Genomic DNA, 19,627 nt, shown 5'->3' on the forward strand with positions numbered 1-19,627 from the left:
GGTTTAACCAAGTTAACAATTTATTATCTGTGCTCAATATTTTACTTTACCCTGTAGACTTTAGCATGCCACTGTTAAAACATATTACCAGCTGCCATAAATACATGGTATGAGTAGTTACTAAAATATGTTGGGGATATTAACAGAAAAGTTAAAAATAAGGATAAACATGAGTTTGTTGGTAAATTTCTAGCAGTTTTGTGATTCTATAATCTGCAGTGATGTTGCTTATAACAGATTCATCTTCTGACATCCAAATCACACAGGGGCAGAAATGCACCCCCAAAGGCCCCAGACACGAACCATACACAGAATTCTACATTGTCCTGGGCTTTATGAAATGAGAACCAAAATGATATTTTTCCAAATCTGATTACCTTTGTCTGTATCTGTCTATTTCTGTGACAGATTTTTTTGGTTTGGTGTGGTTTGGTTATTTTGGCATGTCAGCTTCTAAATATTTGTCTGCCAAAACCACTCGGTTAGTTTACATCCCAAAACAGAAAGCAGGTCACAAATAGAAGGCAGTAACACACATCACAACAATCACTGTTTATTCAGGTGTACTGTGTGGGCAGTAGAAGCTGTGTGTTCAGTATTACTCAGTTGATCATCCAAACAACAGGATTCAGGAACAGGTTACTGAAAAAATTCTTGCCAAGTTTTCACTGTATACATATGAGTAAGATTTATGAATCTTATAAAACTTGGCTTGGGAAGAGGCAAATGAGAAGTAGAAAGGGACATTTTCTCTCACTGAGGTGATTAGCCCCTAGTGTTACTAGGAATTCCTTGTGAAGTCAGACAAGCCGAAGTATGGCCCAAGAAAATATTGTAGGCATGATTCATTTGATATTATCATTCAGTATTTAATAAATATTTATAAAGCACATAACATGTGCCAAGATTCTGATAAATTCTAGACACACAAAAAAGTGTGTAAAACAGTCCTAGGCATCCACGGGGACGAATAATGATGCTTACAACAAAGTAGGACTCAATATTCTCAGCAGAACTGTAGAACTATAAAGTTATTCCAGCAATTCATTTTTATTTAAAGTATGCTTCAGTCCCAGCACAGTGGCTTATGCCTGTAATCCCAACACTTTGGGAGGCCAAGGCAGGCAGATCTTTTGAGGTCAGAAGTTCGAGACCAGCCTGACGAACATGGTGAAACCCTGTCTCTGCTAAAAATAGAAAAAATTAGCCGGGTATGGTGGCGCATGCCTGTAATCTCAGCTACTCAGGAGGCTGAGGCACAAAAATCACTTGAACCCAGGAGGCAGGGGTTGCAGTGAGCCGAGATCGAGCCACTGCACTCCAGCCTGGGAACAGACCAAGACTCCGTCTCAAAAAGCAAAAAAAAAAAGTGTGCTACAGAAAAATCTGTTATTAATATGCAGATACTCCAAATTTAAAGACCTGCCTGTATGCAAATTCTACCCAAAAAATCTTTGTTTTAAATATTTTTTTAAACTATCCAGAAATGATCCACCTTGCTTTGGAAATTGAGATTACACTTGCATGGATAGTAGAGGAAGATAACCAGGTTACAGAGTACTCTTTCTCGTTACTGGAAAGCAACTTCAACAAGGTCCCAATTAAATTAGAATCAAGTTATTAGCTTCTATGGTTACGGTGCCTTGAACATCCAAGTATAATCTAGTAACAGAGGAAGATATTAAACTAACAGGTCATGGTTGAGTCAAGTAATTAAAACCCTAGGCAGAGTAGGAGGAAACTTCAGAAGGGTTGTTACATCCCAGAAGAACAGTTCTGAAGTACGCTGGAGACCTTTCTAATAACATAGCAACTAACAGTTCATCTAGCAATGAGGTACCTGATAACCGCAGGGTGAACGTCTTTATAATTAGCTTTCTTGGCATACCCTATCCTCTTTAATCACCTACAGTATATCCTAAGATGAGATTTTAATGACAGAAATAGGCACTTACTCAACAATACATCACTATGACTATTTTTGTAACTTACTGGTACAGAATAGAGCCTACTTCTTTATGACTCCAGATTGTGTCATTGATTTATTGGGATGTCAGGATTTCAACGAGTTGGATTTTTTTTTTTTTTCTTTTTGAGACCGAGTCTCTCTCTCTTGCCCAGGCTGGAGTGCAGTGGTGTGATCTCGGCTCACTGAAACCTCCGCCTCCTGGGTTCAAGTGATTCTCCTGCCTCAGCCTCCCCAGGAACTGGGACTACAGGTGTACACCATAACACCTGGCTATTTTTTTTTTTTTTTTTTTAGTAGAGACGGGGTTTCACCATGTTGGCCAGCCTGGTCTCAAACTCCTGACCTCAAGTGATCCACCCGCCTCAGCCTCCCAAAGTGCTGAGATTACAGGCGTGAGCCACTGCACCCGGTCAGAATTATTTTAAATCAAGATGCTTGCCTTGTGACCTCAAACAACTCAAGACATTGGTTCTAGCTATCCTGTAGTTTTCCCTTGATTAATACTCACTTATTGCTTATTAAGGAAGATGCAAATAAGCATGCTGTTCCCAGCAGAAAGCATCACTACATCAAAGATAGAAAAAAGAATCCTCCTTGATTTGTGAGGACTAAATAAGAGACAAAGCAGGTAAAGATCCCTTTGTACAGGCTATGCAAATGAATCGTAGTGATGAATGAATAAGCCTGAGGCAAATCAAAACAGCAAGGTATGAGGAAATATTTGGGGTAAATCAGATGATGCCAAGGCAGCTTATACTTACTATATCTCACATAATGAACAGTGAGTCCAATGCACACTGCCAGGACAATCAGGGATATGAAGATGATGAGGCCGATAACCCAGGGTTCCCAACAAACTCTTTTCCTAGCCCTCACCACATCTGGCCTAAGGAAGAAAGTAAATAGATAGATTATTTCAGAGCATGCAACACAGCCACTCATTAGACAAAACAGATATTTTGGGGGAATAAAGGACATTCAGCTGGAGGGTCGTGTACTGTCTGGGTTTAGAGCACACCCTGGTTCCAGGCTGCTGAGGCCAGTCCTGACTCTGACTCCTGTTGCTACGCAAGTAGTTTGACTTTTCTGTGCTTGGGTTTCCTCATCCATAAAAGGAAGATGATAATGATAGTATCTATTTCATATGATTATTGTGAGGATTAAATGAAGTACTACATATAAAGTGCCTGTAACAATGCCTGACATGTAGAAAGTGCAATATTAAATGTTAGCTATCACTTGTTGAGCCAGCCATGTACTTGATATAGAGTTAGACACTGCAGGAGCTACAAAAATATGTTAAGCCTTTTCTCTAGCACTCTAGAATCTTAAATAGCCTTTGAAATGTGTTACAGCTTGAAGCATACCAGGTTTCAGATAGAGTTGCTAATTCTATTCTTCTAATTTTCTGATCTATTTCCAAACCAAACTTTGAGGATACATAGAAGAAACAACCAGAGGCCCCTTCCTAAAGAACCTGAGGTTTTGAGCTAATATTTACCTTTAAGCTTTAATGATGCTACAGAAGGCCGGGCACGGTGGCTCACGCCTGTAATCCCAGCACTTTGGGAGGCCGAGGCGGGCGGATCATGAGGTCAGGAGATCAAGACCATCCTGGCTAACATGGTGAAACCCCGTCTCTACTAAAAACACAAAAAAATTAGCTGGGCGTGGTGGCAGGCGCCTGTAGTCCCAGCTACTCTGGAGGCTGAGGCAGGAGAATGGCGTGAACCTGGGAGGCGGAGCTTGCAGTGAGCTAAGATCGGGCCACTGCACTCCAGCCTGGGCGACAGAGCGAGACTCCGTCTTAAAAAAAAAAAAAAAAGCTACAGGAAATTATTTTTGCATGAGATTCCCTCAACTTCTATTTGTTCTGCCTTCAAAAATACATGTTACTGAAAAACATTGATCCACATGATTTTTGTTTGATTGGTAAAGTTGCTGTCCCATTGGGTTATAATATTTGGTAAGCAAACTCTAAAGCCAGAAATGTGAAATAATAAGTCAGAGATGACTAAGGAGTTTGAATATGATACTCTTATTTTAGATTTCTCGAGGTATTTACACCAGTGTGTGCTATGCTTTTTTCTTTTTTCTAGAGTGCTGTCTGCTACATGAGGACTTGAGGAAAACATGGTATTCTCCTGGAGGAGTACTGGGTGTTGAATCAGAATAAGGAGAATTCTAAGCGCAGCCCTTTCATTAACAGATCTACGACGGACAAATCATTTAAACTCTGAGCTCAATTTCCCCATATATCAGTAAGGGGCGGGATAACCATTCCGTCTAAAGCACTTTGGGACCTAAAATTAGATCATGAATGTGTAAACAGCAAAGCATTTCACAATAAATGCTTTTTGTTTACAGAAAACAAGAACACTCGTTTCCTGATGATACAGGATCAGGAAGTGATGATATTATCATGTTGGCCGCTGTCACACCATCATTACATCCTGGCTCTGGCTGGACACAAAATAAAGAGCATTGGCATAGAAGTCAATGGTGTTATCATCGCTATATAATCCTGTCCCTGGGAAAGGGACTGAGATGTAGTGGAAGGCTCCAGGGGCTCTGCTTGTTCTCCTGCCTTGTTCCTGTAATTTTTCCACGGGGCCGTAACCAGGGAAGCTTTTATCTTACTCTCCTCAACCTTTCCCATCTCCAGTTTCCCTTGAGTAGAATTCCAAACACCTGTTCCTAGAATGGCAATTACTGCAATATAAAAAGTCTTCTCCACAATGAGATTATGTTTTATGTGCAACTGTGCCTAAGAAACCCCCAAAACTGACTCTTCTTCCTTCATCCCTGAATGCTTGCTATTAATCTGTTACAGAAGAAAGGAGATGGGTATAACAGACGTAAGCAAAACTTTGGGGGGAATAAGGGGAGAGAAGGGTTTCTCAACTAATATCAAAACATGTCAGATGAAGAAAATGAATGTGTGCTTGTAGAAAACATGAAATTATCAAAAGTATATGATTGTTATATAGAATTGTGAAATATTAGACACATTCTATTTGTTCTACAGTAAGTTTTAATCGAGACAAAAATGTAAGCAATGCAGCCATTCTATTGATGAAGTAGGTTTCATGTATTAACATTAAAAAGGTTAATGATAAGTTTCAATTTTAAAAAGTTATAGAATAATATGCATTTCATGTTTCGGTTTTCATAAATAATGAAACTATATATGTGTGTGCATAACAAAATATATAGAAGACACAACCAATATTTATTAGTAAGAAGCCGAATAACAAATAAGTGAGAAATTTTAATTTTAATTTATGGTTTTGTTTGTTTTATGGTGGATTTTTTAAGAACAACATTATGGCATTTGAATTAAAAAAAAGAGAGTGAGAGACATAGGACATTCTTAAAATATGAAAGAAAAAACTAAGGAACATTATATATGTATTTTCATGGAATTTACATCACTGCAGTGTCCAAGGTACCACTGTGATTCTTCTTCTGACCCCCACCTTCCCACATTACTCACAACTATTTTAGTGACATGCTCTCCTGGGTGGCTAGAAGAAGACAAAAGGGATAACATGGGACAAAGGAAAAAGAGAATCCAGTCAAAAATACTTTGAATAAACAATTAAGAGATTATATTTCTGAGCCCTGCCACCAACTCATTTATTATATAGTCTTGTATGCACAGATTCAATTATCTGTCTTAATTTCTCCATATGAAAAACAAGGATAATAAGTCCAGACCCCTCCTAACCTAATGAGCTAGGTAGAGATAAAAATGATAAGGCGGTTTGGTACTTTGAGCTCCCAAGTGGAAAAATCATTGTACAAATAACGAGGATGATAATTATCATCATCATTATTTTAATTATTAGTAATAGTGGTAATGACCACATTACTAAGATGTTTGTCACTTGAAACATTATTTGTTCTTTTCCCAGTCTGTATAGCATTGTTTTTCAAACTGATTCACCCTATTTTTTTAGCTTTTTTGAGATATAATTGATCCTATTTCTTAGTTACTTTTTTATTTTCTCAGTAAGTGATTCAATACTGAATTCCTCCAAATTAGATGTGAAAAAAGTATGCTCAAAGAAAGTAGTAAAGTGAAGGAATAAATTTATTTTACATATCAACAGATGTTTGTATAATTAACCTCCTCCTGAACATACATAAACACTTGTCCAGTCATTATTTTCATCTATCAAAACTTATGTGCACCTACTCATGTAAAATCACCTTCAGATAGACTGATTGAATTCTAACAGCTTTAGTGATATCAAATTTCTTTCTTTATATGATTTTCTTTTCAATCTGGAGACGTATAATTAGTGACAAGTCAAGTGAATATAACAAAGTATGCTTATGTTTTTTTATCCCCAAATTGCCAGAAAACAAGCAATATGCTTAGAGCTGCATTATTATTATCGCTTATTAATGTGTAATTTTTAGAATAGTGCTAAAAAAGAAAAGCAGCAGCAACAGCAAAAAGACAAGGGGAAAAAGGTACTAGTGCAAATAAAGCTAATGGCAAGCACTGGAAAATGACAAGTCAAGGCTCAGTGTTTCAAAGAAAAATTTACCAGAAGAAGCCTCTTCACAGCAATACCACCAATCAATAGATGGTCTTTTAAAAAAAGAAAAATTATACTTTAAGTTTTGGGGTACATGGGCAGAATGTGCAGGTGTGTTACATAGGTATACACGTGCCATGGTGGTTTGCTGCACCCATCAACCAGTCATCTACATTAGGTATTTCTCCTAATGCCGTCCCTCCCCTAGTCCCCCACCCACTGACAGGCCCCAGTGTATGATGTTCTGCTCCCTGTGTCCATGTATTCTCATTGTTTAACTCCCACTTATGAGTGAAAACATGCAGTATTTGGTTTTCTGTTCCTGTGTTAGTTTGCTGAGAATGATGGTTTCCAGCTTCATCCGTGTCCCTGCAAAGAACATGAACTCATCCTCTTTTATGGCTGCATAGTATTCCATGGTGTATATGTGCCACGTTTTCTTTATCCAGTCTATCATTGAAGAAGAAATGAGATATGTATAACAGACATCACTGATGGGCATTTGGGTTGGTTCCAAGTCTTTGCTACTGTGAACAGTGCCGCAATAAACATATGTGTGCATGTGTCTTTATAGTAGCATGATTTATAATCCTTTTGGTATAAACCCAGTAATGGGATGTCTGGGTCAAATAGTATTTCTGGTTCTAGATCCTTGAGGAATCACCACACTGTCTTCCACAATGGTTGAACTAATTTACACTCCCACCAACAGTGTAAAAGTGTTCCTATTTCTCCACATCCTCTCCAGCATCTGTTGTTTCCTGACTTTTTAATGATCACCATTCTAACTGGCATGAGATGGTACTCATTGTGGTTTTGGTTTGCATTTCTCTGATGACCAGTGATGATGAGCTTTTTTTCATATGTTTGTTGGCTGCATAAATGTCTTCTTTTGAGAAGTGTCTGCTCATATCCTTTGCCTACTTTTTTATGGGGTTGTTTTCTTCTTGTAAATTTAAGTTCTTTGTAGATTCTGCATATTAGCCCTTTGTCAGATGAATAGATTGCAAAAATTTTCTCCCATTCTCTAGGTTGCCTGTTCACTCTGATGATAGTTTCTTTTGTTGTGCAGAGGCTCTTTAGTTTAATTAGATCCCATTTGTCAATTTTGGCTTTTGTTGCCATTGCTTTTGGTGTTTTAGTCATGAAGTCTTTGCCCATGCCTATGTCCTGAATGGTATTGCCTAGGTTTTCTTCTAGAGTTTTTATGGTTTTAGGTCTTACATTTAAGTTTAATCCATCTTGAGTTAATTTTTGTGTAAGGTGTAAGGAAGAGGTCCACTTTCAGTTTTCTGCATATGACTAGCCAATTTTCTCAACACCATTGATTAAATAGGGAATCCTTTCCTCATTGCTTGTTTTTGTCAGGTTTTTCAAAGATCAGATGGTTGCAGATGTGTGGCATTATTTCTGAGGCCTCTGTTCTGTTCCATTGGTCTATATATTTGTTTTGGCATATGTTACGTATTTGACAGTAGCTTAGCTCATAGGATTGTGCCTGCTTATCCTATCAACAAAAGTATTTGAGATGTGTTTTACTTTGTGAAAAGCCCAAACCAGCAAGCATTGGTGACATCATTAATCCTTCTCACACTTTCTAGAACAAGATTTTAAAAATATCCACAGTAGAAATAAAACAGAATATTATATATATGTGCATGGATTATATATTTTCATTGTTGTTTTTTTAAAAAAAGAAGAAATACAAGCAAATTAGTCCACATAAAATTATAAATAACATATTTCTGTCCTATCCACTGGAAGATAAAACACATCTATAAGTATCTGATAGCATCAGCCAGGCCCTTGGGCTGAATTACAATGTTTGCATTCCCTACCCTAATAATTACGGCTAGTTCTCATAGAGAAGTTACAAAACCCAGAGTTTAACTATTTCTATTTAGCCAACCATAAAACTTACGTGACAGTATCTTTCCCTTACCTTTAAAAGGAGGTTGTGAAGATTGCATATGATATCAATAGACTTTGTTAGATAGGTGTACTACATAAATATTAGTGGCAACTCAACAGTAAGGAATGTCTCTGACCTCCACCGTGATTATCATCAAGGTTTTATTAAGTTCCCAACTACATATGGTACAGCACAGGTGACTACAAACTGATATTTAAGTTGACACTTGGCCTGATCTCTAGAAATTTGCAACTACATACAGATAGGTGGGTTGCAAAAAAATTAAAGATATTATTAAGTAATTAGTTATGGGTTTATAGACTTAAACTAAGCTAATGAAGTTTGAATTCTACTAATATATTTGCTTTCTTTTCCTCAAACTGTTTTTAGTTCAAGATAATAAACTGGCATTACCTGAGCAACTTTATACACAACAATATCCCACAGCAAAGTTAACGAGGGATGCCATTGCAGCCAGTCATAGAGAATTTTACACACTTCAAAGTGTGAAAGAAAAATAAGAATTAACAAGCAGTGTGCTGATATCACTGCAAGTGTATCAGAAGAAAAATGATTGAGAAACCTGAGCTAGAGACACTCTTGTGGCTGCTAATATATAGCTTGAGACTTTCAGAAACTTTTAAAAATTTTGGCTGTCTTCCTACCAAATCTTCCTCTTGACATTGTCTAGATGACTCCAAGAAAGTTTGCATGATAGAATGGAAGTAGATCTAAACTGGAAAACCAGTAACCTATGTCTTAGTGTTAGTTCAAACAGATGAGAAATCTGAGAGCATACTCCACATCATACGAGTTCCAGCATCCGCTGAGCCCCAACTTGTATGATATTGAGAGCTCTCCTTTTCTTCACATGTTAAAAAATCAGCGGAAATTTAAATTGATCTAAATGGTCTTCAATTTTCATCCAAGCTAATGTTCCATGCCTCACATAACACAAAAATGTTACATATCCTAATTAAAATTCAGCATTTGTTAAACAATCAGACTTCAGGCAATTTTTCAAATGCCTCATTTTTCTGTTGACTACAATGTCAGATAATTTGAAATAATTTGCAGTCAAACTAAGAGACTACAAGTTATTTGAAACAATCTAAATACCATACCTGAGAAAGCCAGACTTTGAAAATCATACTTTACTACTTGTATTGAGAAGTTGGTTAAGGGGTACAAATGTATAGATAGAAGGAATAAGTTCTACCATTCAGTACAGTAGGGAAATTTTAGTTAACAATATCTTGTTGTGCATTTCAAAATAGCTAGAAGAGAACTGTAATATTTCCAACACAAGATGGTCATAGACATCCCAGTTACCTTGATTTGATCATTACACATTGCATACAAGCATCAAAATATCACAGATACCCCCAAAATACGTATAACTACTATACACCAACTTTTTAAAATCTCTAGACCCTGATTAAAATGTGCCTGAATGTGACAGTTGGGCCACATGCTGACACCCTGTTGTGTCCTCTGGCTTGCTGTTTCCTTAGAAAGCACTCTAAACCATACACCAAGAATTCTTTAGACAGTCTAGAAATTTCTACATGTAATAAAATTCTATCTGAATTAATTCAGCAATGAGGAGAAATTGAAAAATGTATAGACCCTCTTGATGTTTAAATAATTCTTCCAAAATGAAAAGTGAGTTTTCTTGATTAAAGAATTTTCTGCCCCAGTTATCGACCTGAAATATATGTAAGAATTCAGTTTTAATTTTTGGATGGTACATAAAATTTATGAAATTTTTTATTGTATACTCACCTTGACAATTACGTTCTAATATACTGGCATTTAATAATAACATAGTGAAATAAGCTCAGGTTCATATTAGAATAAAGTAGGATTTCTGTGCAAATTAATACCATAAAAATTATAAGAAATGCATTATTTTACCCAAAAGAACAAATACTTTTAGTTACCAATGTCCATGCATTTAATTCATATCTATATACTGATGACTACCAAATCTATAACTGCAGCTCAGCTCACTTGCCTACACTTCAAAACTGTATATCCACCAGCCTATGTTCATCACAATGGGCTATACCTCTTACCATTCAAACTTAATACAGCTATACTAGAAACTCCTAGACGCCTATCCCAAATATTTATTCTTTTTTTTCTAATAACAGAAACCTTGATCTTTGGTTAGGCACACAGCCACCAGAAAAATCAAATAGTGCCCCTTGTCCATAAGAGTCAGCATATGAATACTTTCTTTCCAATGGAGTCTCTATTTTGTCGGCTGGAATCCTAATGTGCATTTCATAGTTAGAATACATATGTGCTAGTTGAAGCATGGATTGCCACAGTAGACCAGGATTTGGAAGACACATAATCAAGCTGGTAGGACAGCACACTAGTAGGAGACTAGATTCCTAATTATTTTGTGAACCTCCCTATTAGCTCTTACCTGCCTATCTCCAGAATTGTTTCACATTAAATGGAATAAAATTCCATTTTATGTAATCCCCTGTTACTCTGGGTTTCCTGTCACTCATAGCTAAATCTGATACTATTATAATATGCAAAACAGATTGTTGCAATCAAGGGAAATTGCCACTTTCACATAATGATCTTTGGGAAAAGAGGACATGAAGACATGTATTTACTAATTCTCTTGCAAATTCTGTATATGTGAAAGATGGTAAACTATTTTAACTTAATTTTCTCTAGCAGCATAATTTTGAGATACAATTAATAATTATAATATTAATATATCAGAAGACCAAGGTTCTAGTCAAGAGCCTCTTTGTAACAAGCTCTATGACTTTAAGCAAATGACTTCCACTTTCTTGTTTAGTGGATAAAGACTTGGGCTTAGGCATCAAACAGCTTGGGATTAGTCCTAACTGCCTGTTACTAGTTAGGTGGCTCTAGGAAAGTTACTCACCCTCTCTAAATCTACATTTCCCCACTCACAAATGGAGATAATGATAGGACCTAACTCAGAAGATTCTTCTGAAGATTAAATAAAGTAACACAAGGCAGATGGCACCATGCCAGGCACACAGTAAATACACCACTCAAGTTGGCCATTGTCATTATTTCCTCTTTCATAATGAAAAATTAGCTTTAAGGTGGGTTGAAAAATCCACTCAGATGCCTCACATATGCCTAAGGGAATAAAAGACAGGAAGGCAGAGGAAGCTTCTAGCCTCTATCCCACTCCACCCACAGCAATTCTGCTCCAAACATCAAGGGTCTGCATTAAGCTTCCAGTGCAAAAAGGGATTCAACTAGTAAAGAAAACTTTACAAAGCGTTCATCTTCGGACCCATCCAATTCAGAGATTTGAGTCAGGCAGCTGCCAGTTGTCCTACCGTTTAGTACAAGAATTCAGTACCCTGTTTTTAAAAGGCCAAATATAGCTTTATTGTTGAATCAAATAATGTATCCCCAAATGCCTAATAATGACTTGAATGTACTATATAATTAAAAGATTGGTTTGAAATATTTTTAAAGTGTTCATTTATTATCTTTGGTATTTTCTGAATTAGGAAAGTTGAAACACTAAGATAAAGTAGTTTTTTGAAAGCCAAGGTAAGTTATCTGTGCTTCACCAAAGAAGAACTTCTGATCCCAGAATCACGACCTGGCAGAAGCCAGGACTAGAAAGCACAGGGCTGATGTGAGAACAGGTGTGCTCAGATTCCAGCTCTACCAGTCACTTAGCAGAGATTTGGAAGTCTCAGTCTTCCTAATTTTTGGTTTCCCTAGCTGTAAAGTCATGGTAATATTAAAATTGTCTGATTCTCAGGGTTGTAAAGTACCAAATGAGAAAACATATGTTGAAATTACATATGTAGCATATTTACGTCAAATAATATTTTTATTTTTACGATATGTACCCTCCCTAAATTTTACTGTGACCTGACAAAATTTAATGTGAAGTAACTAATTTTAAATGGGCCATATATTTTCATACAAGCTTAAATGGTAATAGTAATAAAAATAACAATAAGATGTCTTGGGTCATGTAGTCACCGGTGTTAATTTAACTCTTCTGTTTGACTGTATTGACATCAGTATACAGGTGAAGTGGGAGGACAGACTATATCTCTGTCTTGACTGACTCACCCATTCCTGTGGCCACATGCAAATTATCTCATCTTTGAGCATTTTGTTCCCTTCCTTTAGAGAATGCATACAGCAATGCTTCCTATCCGCTGGCCTTAGAGGTCTACTTTAAAGATCATCCATAACAATGTTTCTTGAAAATGTAAATTTTTCACCTTTTAAGACAGTAAGTCAGTTAAATCAAAGTAGTAAAAGAACCACTTAGGCAGACAAAGGAGACATTGTGAGGGTGGTATAGCATTGTGATTAAGAGCATAGGCTTTGAAGTCAGATAGACCCTGGTTAACCATCAGTTCTGCCTTTTATTATTACCCCTGGGCAAAAAAAAATTACCTGTCTGAACCTCATTTTTCTCATCTGTAAAATGAGTATGATAATATAACCATAGGTTGATATAAAGTTTAAATGCATATGATGTTTTAAGACAGTAGTTGGCAGATAGTACATGTGAAACTAAAGATAGCAATTATTATTTTGTCCTGCACTGACTCACAGTTCAACTTTAAACAAAGTGCTAAATCCCTCTGTGTCTGCTTTTGCAGTTTCAGAACAGAGATATCATCTGACATCTTCAGATAAAAGGTTGCAAAACAGAATTTAAATATGCCTGTATAGTACTTTGGATCCCCCTAAGATTAGTTCTATCATCTTAGAATTACATTTCTAAAAATTGCCCTACCACACAGGCCATGTGTGTACATGGGAGAAGAAGGTTGGGCTTACAGGTTCTGGCATGACTCAGTGTTTCTGCAGCCCATTTTTCTTTCTCAACCTCTTAAAACCTTCCTTCTCTCTAATCCAGTCATTTTAAACCTATTAAAACCTGAAAATGTGTAAGTATTCTTCACAGTTCTTAGCTATTATCTTCAATGAGAGCAGATCCAAAGGAGCGCACTTGAAGAACTTCTCTGTGCAGTTTCTCTAAACTCTAACCCTGATAGAGCCATAAAACAAGCCAGAGAACCCATTTTACCTCCTACCCTTCCAGAAGACCTGCTTCACGACTGTTCAATCTACCTCTTTCACAAGCACTAAAACCATCAGGCATGCTTATAAATCTCAGTGCTAATACGGAAACACACGACACTGCTATTTTTCATGTTTCTCTGGATTGTTTCTATTTATTTTCTCTTTAAGTTGAAGCAATGACATATTTTTGGAGGAAAGCAGACAGCAATGACAGAACAACAAAGATTCATTTGCAGACAGCTACTGCAGACCAGTGAATTAGTTCCATGAAATATTGCTCTAAGATAAACATGATTTTCACAATATAGCAAATGTAATCCTTTTTAGAAAACAGAGATGATGTAGTTAAAGTGCTATACTCTGATCACCTTTGAAACAGTGCAGAAAAGATAGATCACTGTTTATTTAGTTTAAATACAAAGTCGGTTGTATAAGGGCAGGCAGTGCATTTTTTAAAATGTTTTTAAAACTTATAAATGAAAGTAAAATTACACCTCCACACTTCTTTCCTCAGCATAAATGTGCATGATTTCATATTAGTCTTTACATCTTCTGGTTTTTTAAATCTATGCACCAACATTTTCTTCATGTGTGGATATGTGTGCGTTTATTTTCTATTTCTCTGTTGCCATCTATTTTCCCTGTAAACTTCTCAAAGATTCTACTTATAGCTTCCTACACATGGTAGACAATATGTTACAGGGAAAAAAGTATATTTTAAAATCAGAAAGATCAGAATTAGATTCTAGATTCGACACTTACTAACCGCCTAGACAATCTGAGCCACAGGTGCTTCATCTTTTAAAAGGAATGAAAGCAATAACCACTTATCAAAACATTACCAAAATTTAATGAAATTGCATTTTATAAAATACACAATATATACTAGGTGCTCAACAGATAGTTTTCTTCCACACAGGACTTAGTATGCAATGAGAACTCACTAAAAGTTGTTATATGGATCAGGGCTGATTCTAGTTGAAGGAGAAGTGTGAGCACATGTTAAATACTTATAACACAACCATATAGCAACTCTGGGCCTAAGCCTAAAAGGAGTGTCTCTTCAGTATCCATACTGACTAATGTCACAGGGTAACACTGCTACATTAATTTTATACCAAGGTTTTTCCTGTAAACAAATAGATTTTTATGATCCAAATAAAGTCATCCTCCTTATCAGACACAAACTAAGCAAGAATTGTCTATGTTCTCCCCCCTCAGTTTCCCCTCCTTTCTGAAATTATCCTCTCTTTCTTAATCATCACCATGTTGCATAAATGAGTACTCTTCTCCCTTGAAGGGAAAGGTGACTGGGAAAGAGCACCTCCCATTAAGATGTAATTACACCAATTTAAATAAAACAGAACTACTTTTAACAACTGGCCTATTTCATTTATGGTTTAATTTCTTTCAGGCTTACACGTTTCTTTTTCTTTTTCTATGTCTTTACACCATTAGTGCTTGTCAAACTTTAGGGTAAATAAGAATTACATTGTGTAAATGTTTTAAATATGATTTCCATGTCTCAACCAGAGATTCATTAGAATTTCTGGGATGAGAGCTGGAGATTCCTATTTTTAATAAGCACTGTAATGCAGGGGTCTACAGACCACACTTTTAGAGACAGTGCTTACCCTATTAAGTAAAAATTAAAGTTGTCCATTTTGTCTCACTTGAATATTACTCATTTCACCTTCAGCCATCTCAATATGTGTGGATGTCGATGCCTATAAATTCAGTCTGCTTATTTTCACTTCTTCTCAGTGGTTGCTGATAAATACAGTTAGTATACACCCCTATGACCAATAAGTATATTTAATGGACACATTCTTCTCTTCCCAAATCTGTTCTCTATAATTTTATGCCTGATAGAGTTTTCTTTAACTTTCTGTTGTGTGTTTATAAAATTCATGTGTTGATCTCTTCATGCTCAAAGAATAGTCCAAAATAAGAGTTTGGAGAAAATGGCAGTACAAGAAGAATAATGTTTACCCAGTTTAAATTTTTTCCTACCCTTAAATTCTAAAAAAAACCAAAAAAACCTGATTCTTATTCAGGTAGAGTCAGGGAGAAGGCTATCCGAAATCTGACTGAAAAGGAAGGAGCATGCTATTTAATAAAATTCCCCACCTGTTTCTTGTATACTTTCTAAGTTAAAACCAATGACCTTAAGAAGAAATTGTCTACTTATATCCTAGGATTTCAATTATCCCTCTTCCTCGATAACACTCCTGCTGGCACATTTACGACAGCAAATGTGAATAATAAACTTAATCCTTTTTTGCTCTAGTACATGCTCTTAACATTTTATCTCATCTAGACCCACTCAAACATAGATGTGCTTCATCTTTCATACAATCTTCAGATCAGGAAGACGTTTTTGTTTGTTAGATGGTTGGTTTTGGTTTTTGGTTTTTTCCATGAGAGAATTACTTGCATCTATTCTGCAGCAGGATTTTTAAAAATAGTCACATCTTTTGCTTCAAATTAGAGACTACACTCAGAAAAATTCACTCCAGTATTCCCACATTATACCTCCCCTACACATTTATAACCAAATTCCAAATCTCTGACATATACCATAGATAAGGCTTGTAATCTATTTAGTATGTTAAGTTTATTGGAAGCTTTCTTGAAGCACTGTTTTCTATAGTAAAGTCAATGAGAAAAAGAGAATAGGATACAAAACCATCATTGGTTGTAAAGAAATACTTGCAAAAGGCAGGGAGCCTTGATAAGCCCAACAAAATGTTTAGTATCCGTAGCTTTTAGTTGCTTCATGGATATGTACAGAAGAGTATTAAACTTCTAATAACAAGTATGTAGAACTTTCAACTGATGACAGAACCTGTTTTTCCATGTTAAATGAAGACCACAGATTTCATTCAAAGTTTAACATTTTCAAACTGTTCTCAAAGTAAAAACTAATAAAAAATGATATGCCAATATGAGAATCAGAGAAAATAAATTTTAATCAGGAGATAAAATTATTTTCAAAGACAAAACTAGTACCCCAAAACCTTGTTACTGATTAGTTTCTAACTTTGAAAGAAAACCTCAAAATGATCATGACTTATCTTTGGAGAAGTTGACTATGGCCAGGCATATCAGTGGATTTATTTTTTAAATCAGGCTATAATAATTTAGTCATATTATTTTCTTTAGTTGTTTCTGATTCTTTCAAAACATCTAGAATTTTTAAATTTTTAACTACTTACAGAAATAAACATATTTTTTTCTGCATTATTTCAGACTTTTTTTCATGTACACCTTCTAAAATAAAAGTGTTTCTCAATAAGACAAACAAAGCCCAAGCTAAAAATATGTTATATCTTTCTTGAAACATATGGCCAAACTAACTAAAAGACAGCTGTCAAACACCATGTACCTTTACATTGTGTAGAAACCTTCTAAAAGTAAACAGAAAAATACATGGGATACAACAAAAGAGGACAGGAAACACTAATATAGAAAGAACAGAAATCTTTTTCTTGACATAATTTTATGAAAAATCTCAAAAATATGTTTCTATATTTAAAAAAATAATAAACTGTAGATCTACACATTCCTTGGTGTGGCTCATACTGTTTTAAACTAAAAGTTATCTTAAGACTTCTAGAAAGAAAAAGGGAACTCACCGATACATCATTGCCAACCAGCAACGAAGAGTCCTGTGAAGGTCGAGGTCTACATCCAAGTGTGTGAATCCAGCTCTATCAATGACTTTGTGGGCTGAATTGAAGTGAGGAAATAAGTCACTGATGATCTCAACAGAACCAGTCTGACAAGTCTTGGCTGGTGTAGTGGGGACTATATGTGACTAGCAGGACAAGGACAAATTTTACAGGGAGCAAGAACAAAAAATAAATTTATAATTTATTGTTTTAAGATCATTTCTTTTAAGTATTAGTGTAAACCAGATTTTTTAGAAAAGTCAGATGTATAAATTTGGAAAGAAATTTTAAAACTATCTTGCTTGACCTTCTCTTGTTTCCAGAGAAGAAACTGAGGTTTAATTAAGTTAAATGACTTGGTCAAAAACCAAATAGTTATTAAATTGCCAAGCCAGGACTGACATTCATATTTTTTAAACTAGCCTGACACAATTTGCATTCGATTATGTACATAATAAAAATTTCGCTTTGGTTTTAACTATGTTAGCCATTGAAAATACACTAGAGATTAGAAAAGCATTAATATTTTTAAATTATGTGGCATCATTCTTCTAGAAAAATCAGTTAGTTTGCAAATGTCCCCATACTTAAGACATTATATTTCTTTCATTATAGTGGAGACAGGCATATCAACTCACGCTGAATCACTACTGTCTTATTTCTAGGATGAAAATTACATTTTTTTAAACGTGTGCTCACATACTATGCAAATATCTGTGTGTTTGTGTTAGGTATAATCTCTAAATTGCTTTCCCTAATCCTTACAGAACAGAGTAGGTGTTTCTCCTCTGTGCTTTCATGGTATCATAATACTTACCTCATTATACTAGAAATTTTATTAATTGTATCTCAACTCCACAAGGTTGTGAATTCTTAACAGACTTAAACCCTCTTCCTAGCATATTCAGGCTCTCAAAAATATGCATAAAAAGAATGAGTAGAGTGCAGGTTGCAAGGAAAGGAGGAGAAAAAGAGGGGGTATAACCCATCCTAAAAAGCACCTTAAAAAATCTTGTTTAATTTCATTACATATCCATTTAGCCAACAGCTCACCTAAACAGATGCAGGAGTTGGAATTTACGTAATGTGTGGGATCAGACGGCCAAGAATTGGAACCATTCACTAGCAGTAACCCAAGAAACCTCTGTGCTGAGGCATACTGTGCTGGGGGCTAGCAACATATATCCTTTTTATTCTGGTCACTAGATCACTTACCCTGATGAATAGCATGGATATTTATTTACTTAAAGTCATTCAATATATAGTATTGGGTTTCTGTATACTCATTTAAAAATTACACTTTAGCCAAAAATAAAGAGGCAACGATAACAGTAAAAACTTCTGGGTTATGAGATTAAGCTGTTCTTATACAGCCTTTAACAAAGTGAAATCTCTGCCAATGAAATGTTAATATGGTTTAATAATACTATGTCCTATTTTATACTCACATTTTATGAAAATATTGATAATACTTTTGTTTTCAAATGAAAACAGATTCCCTCTCAGTGTAACTTTGGGCCAAGACTTGCCAGACTTATTTTAACAAAATCTCAAGACATTTGTTTCTTTCACAAAATCAAGATTTCAAATTCAAATAAATTCTTTATATAGTCCTGTGGACCTGTATACTTAGGGTAATATATAACCTAGAATTGTAGATACAGAAAATGAGAGGGCTGTCATGAATTTTTTTAAAACTCTGTGAGTATAAGCTACAATTTGTAGAAAATTAAGAGATTAAGCATATGTAAATAAAGGACAAGTGAATGTCAGACTAAAGATATTAAAAATATGTCTCCTTGCTATATTAATGGCCTTTGTTCAGTCTGCTCAATGGGCATTGCAGTGTATATTATCAAATTTTATGATATATCTTACACTTTAGTAGAAATTTGAATGGCAAGGAAAGAAGAAGGAACGAAACATTAGAGTCATAATTTTGTCTTCCAAAAGTTCGAAAAAGCAAAAGTTTGTCTTTCATTCAAATTTTTGTTGCTGTTTTTTCTAAAACCATAAATTTTATTCTGCAATACTTTTGTCCTAAACTACAGTGTGAAGAAAATGTTTTCAAAGAGTTACTCTTCTTTTTGTGTGTTGGTCTGTGTTCCCTGTGCCATTCTGTGCAATGTCAGGAACAGTCAGGAGAAATATATTTGTGGACTTGAGTCTGTTAGAAATCCACAGTAGATATCTTACATTGCATAATAAGTAAAATAGCAATGTGACCACAGACATTTTTATCACCAACAAATTATTCCACAGTCCTTTTTATACTTAGCAATGTCACAGCAATGAGGCACCTTACGGCTTTAAACTACAAAAGTATAGTTCCCAGGTGGCTAGTCATAGATGATTTTTATCATTATTTGAATATCTCCTAGCTTGAACAAATGTCTTTTATACCTGATAATACATAAATGCCTATGTATAGTAATAATCTGATTAATTT

The 19,627-nt window shown here is 35.5% G+C and overlaps 1 protein-coding gene and 1 pseudogene across 1 annotated transcript in view; both read right to left on the minus strand.

The window, feature by feature from the left end:
• Positions 1–17,228, minus strand: part of TMPRSS11E (transmembrane serine protease 11E) — a 49,785-nt gene extending 32,557 nt beyond the window's left edge. Inside the window, exons 1-2 of the mRNA XM_019025456.4 lie at positions 17,143–17,228; positions 2,731–2,855 (exon numbers count right to left, since the gene is read on the minus strand). Coding sequence (XP_018881001.2) covers positions 2,731–2,855; positions 17,143–17,153 — 136 coding nt within the window. The 5' untranslated portion in view covers positions 17,154–17,228. The remainder of the gene's footprint in view (positions 1–2,730; positions 2,856–17,142) is intronic.
• Positions 1–19,627, minus strand: part of LOC101138063 (UDP-glucuronosyltransferase 2A3-like) — a 476,474-nt pseudogene that overhangs the window by 342,299 nt on the left and 114,548 nt on the right.

This window comes from Gorilla gorilla, chromosome 3, assembly GCF_029281585.2.
Source record: "Gorilla gorilla gorilla isolate KB3781 chromosome 3, NHGRI_mGorGor1-v2.1_pri, whole genome shotgun sequence".
Lineage (NCBI taxonomy): Eukaryota > Metazoa > Chordata > Mammalia > Primates > Hominidae > Gorilla > Gorilla gorilla.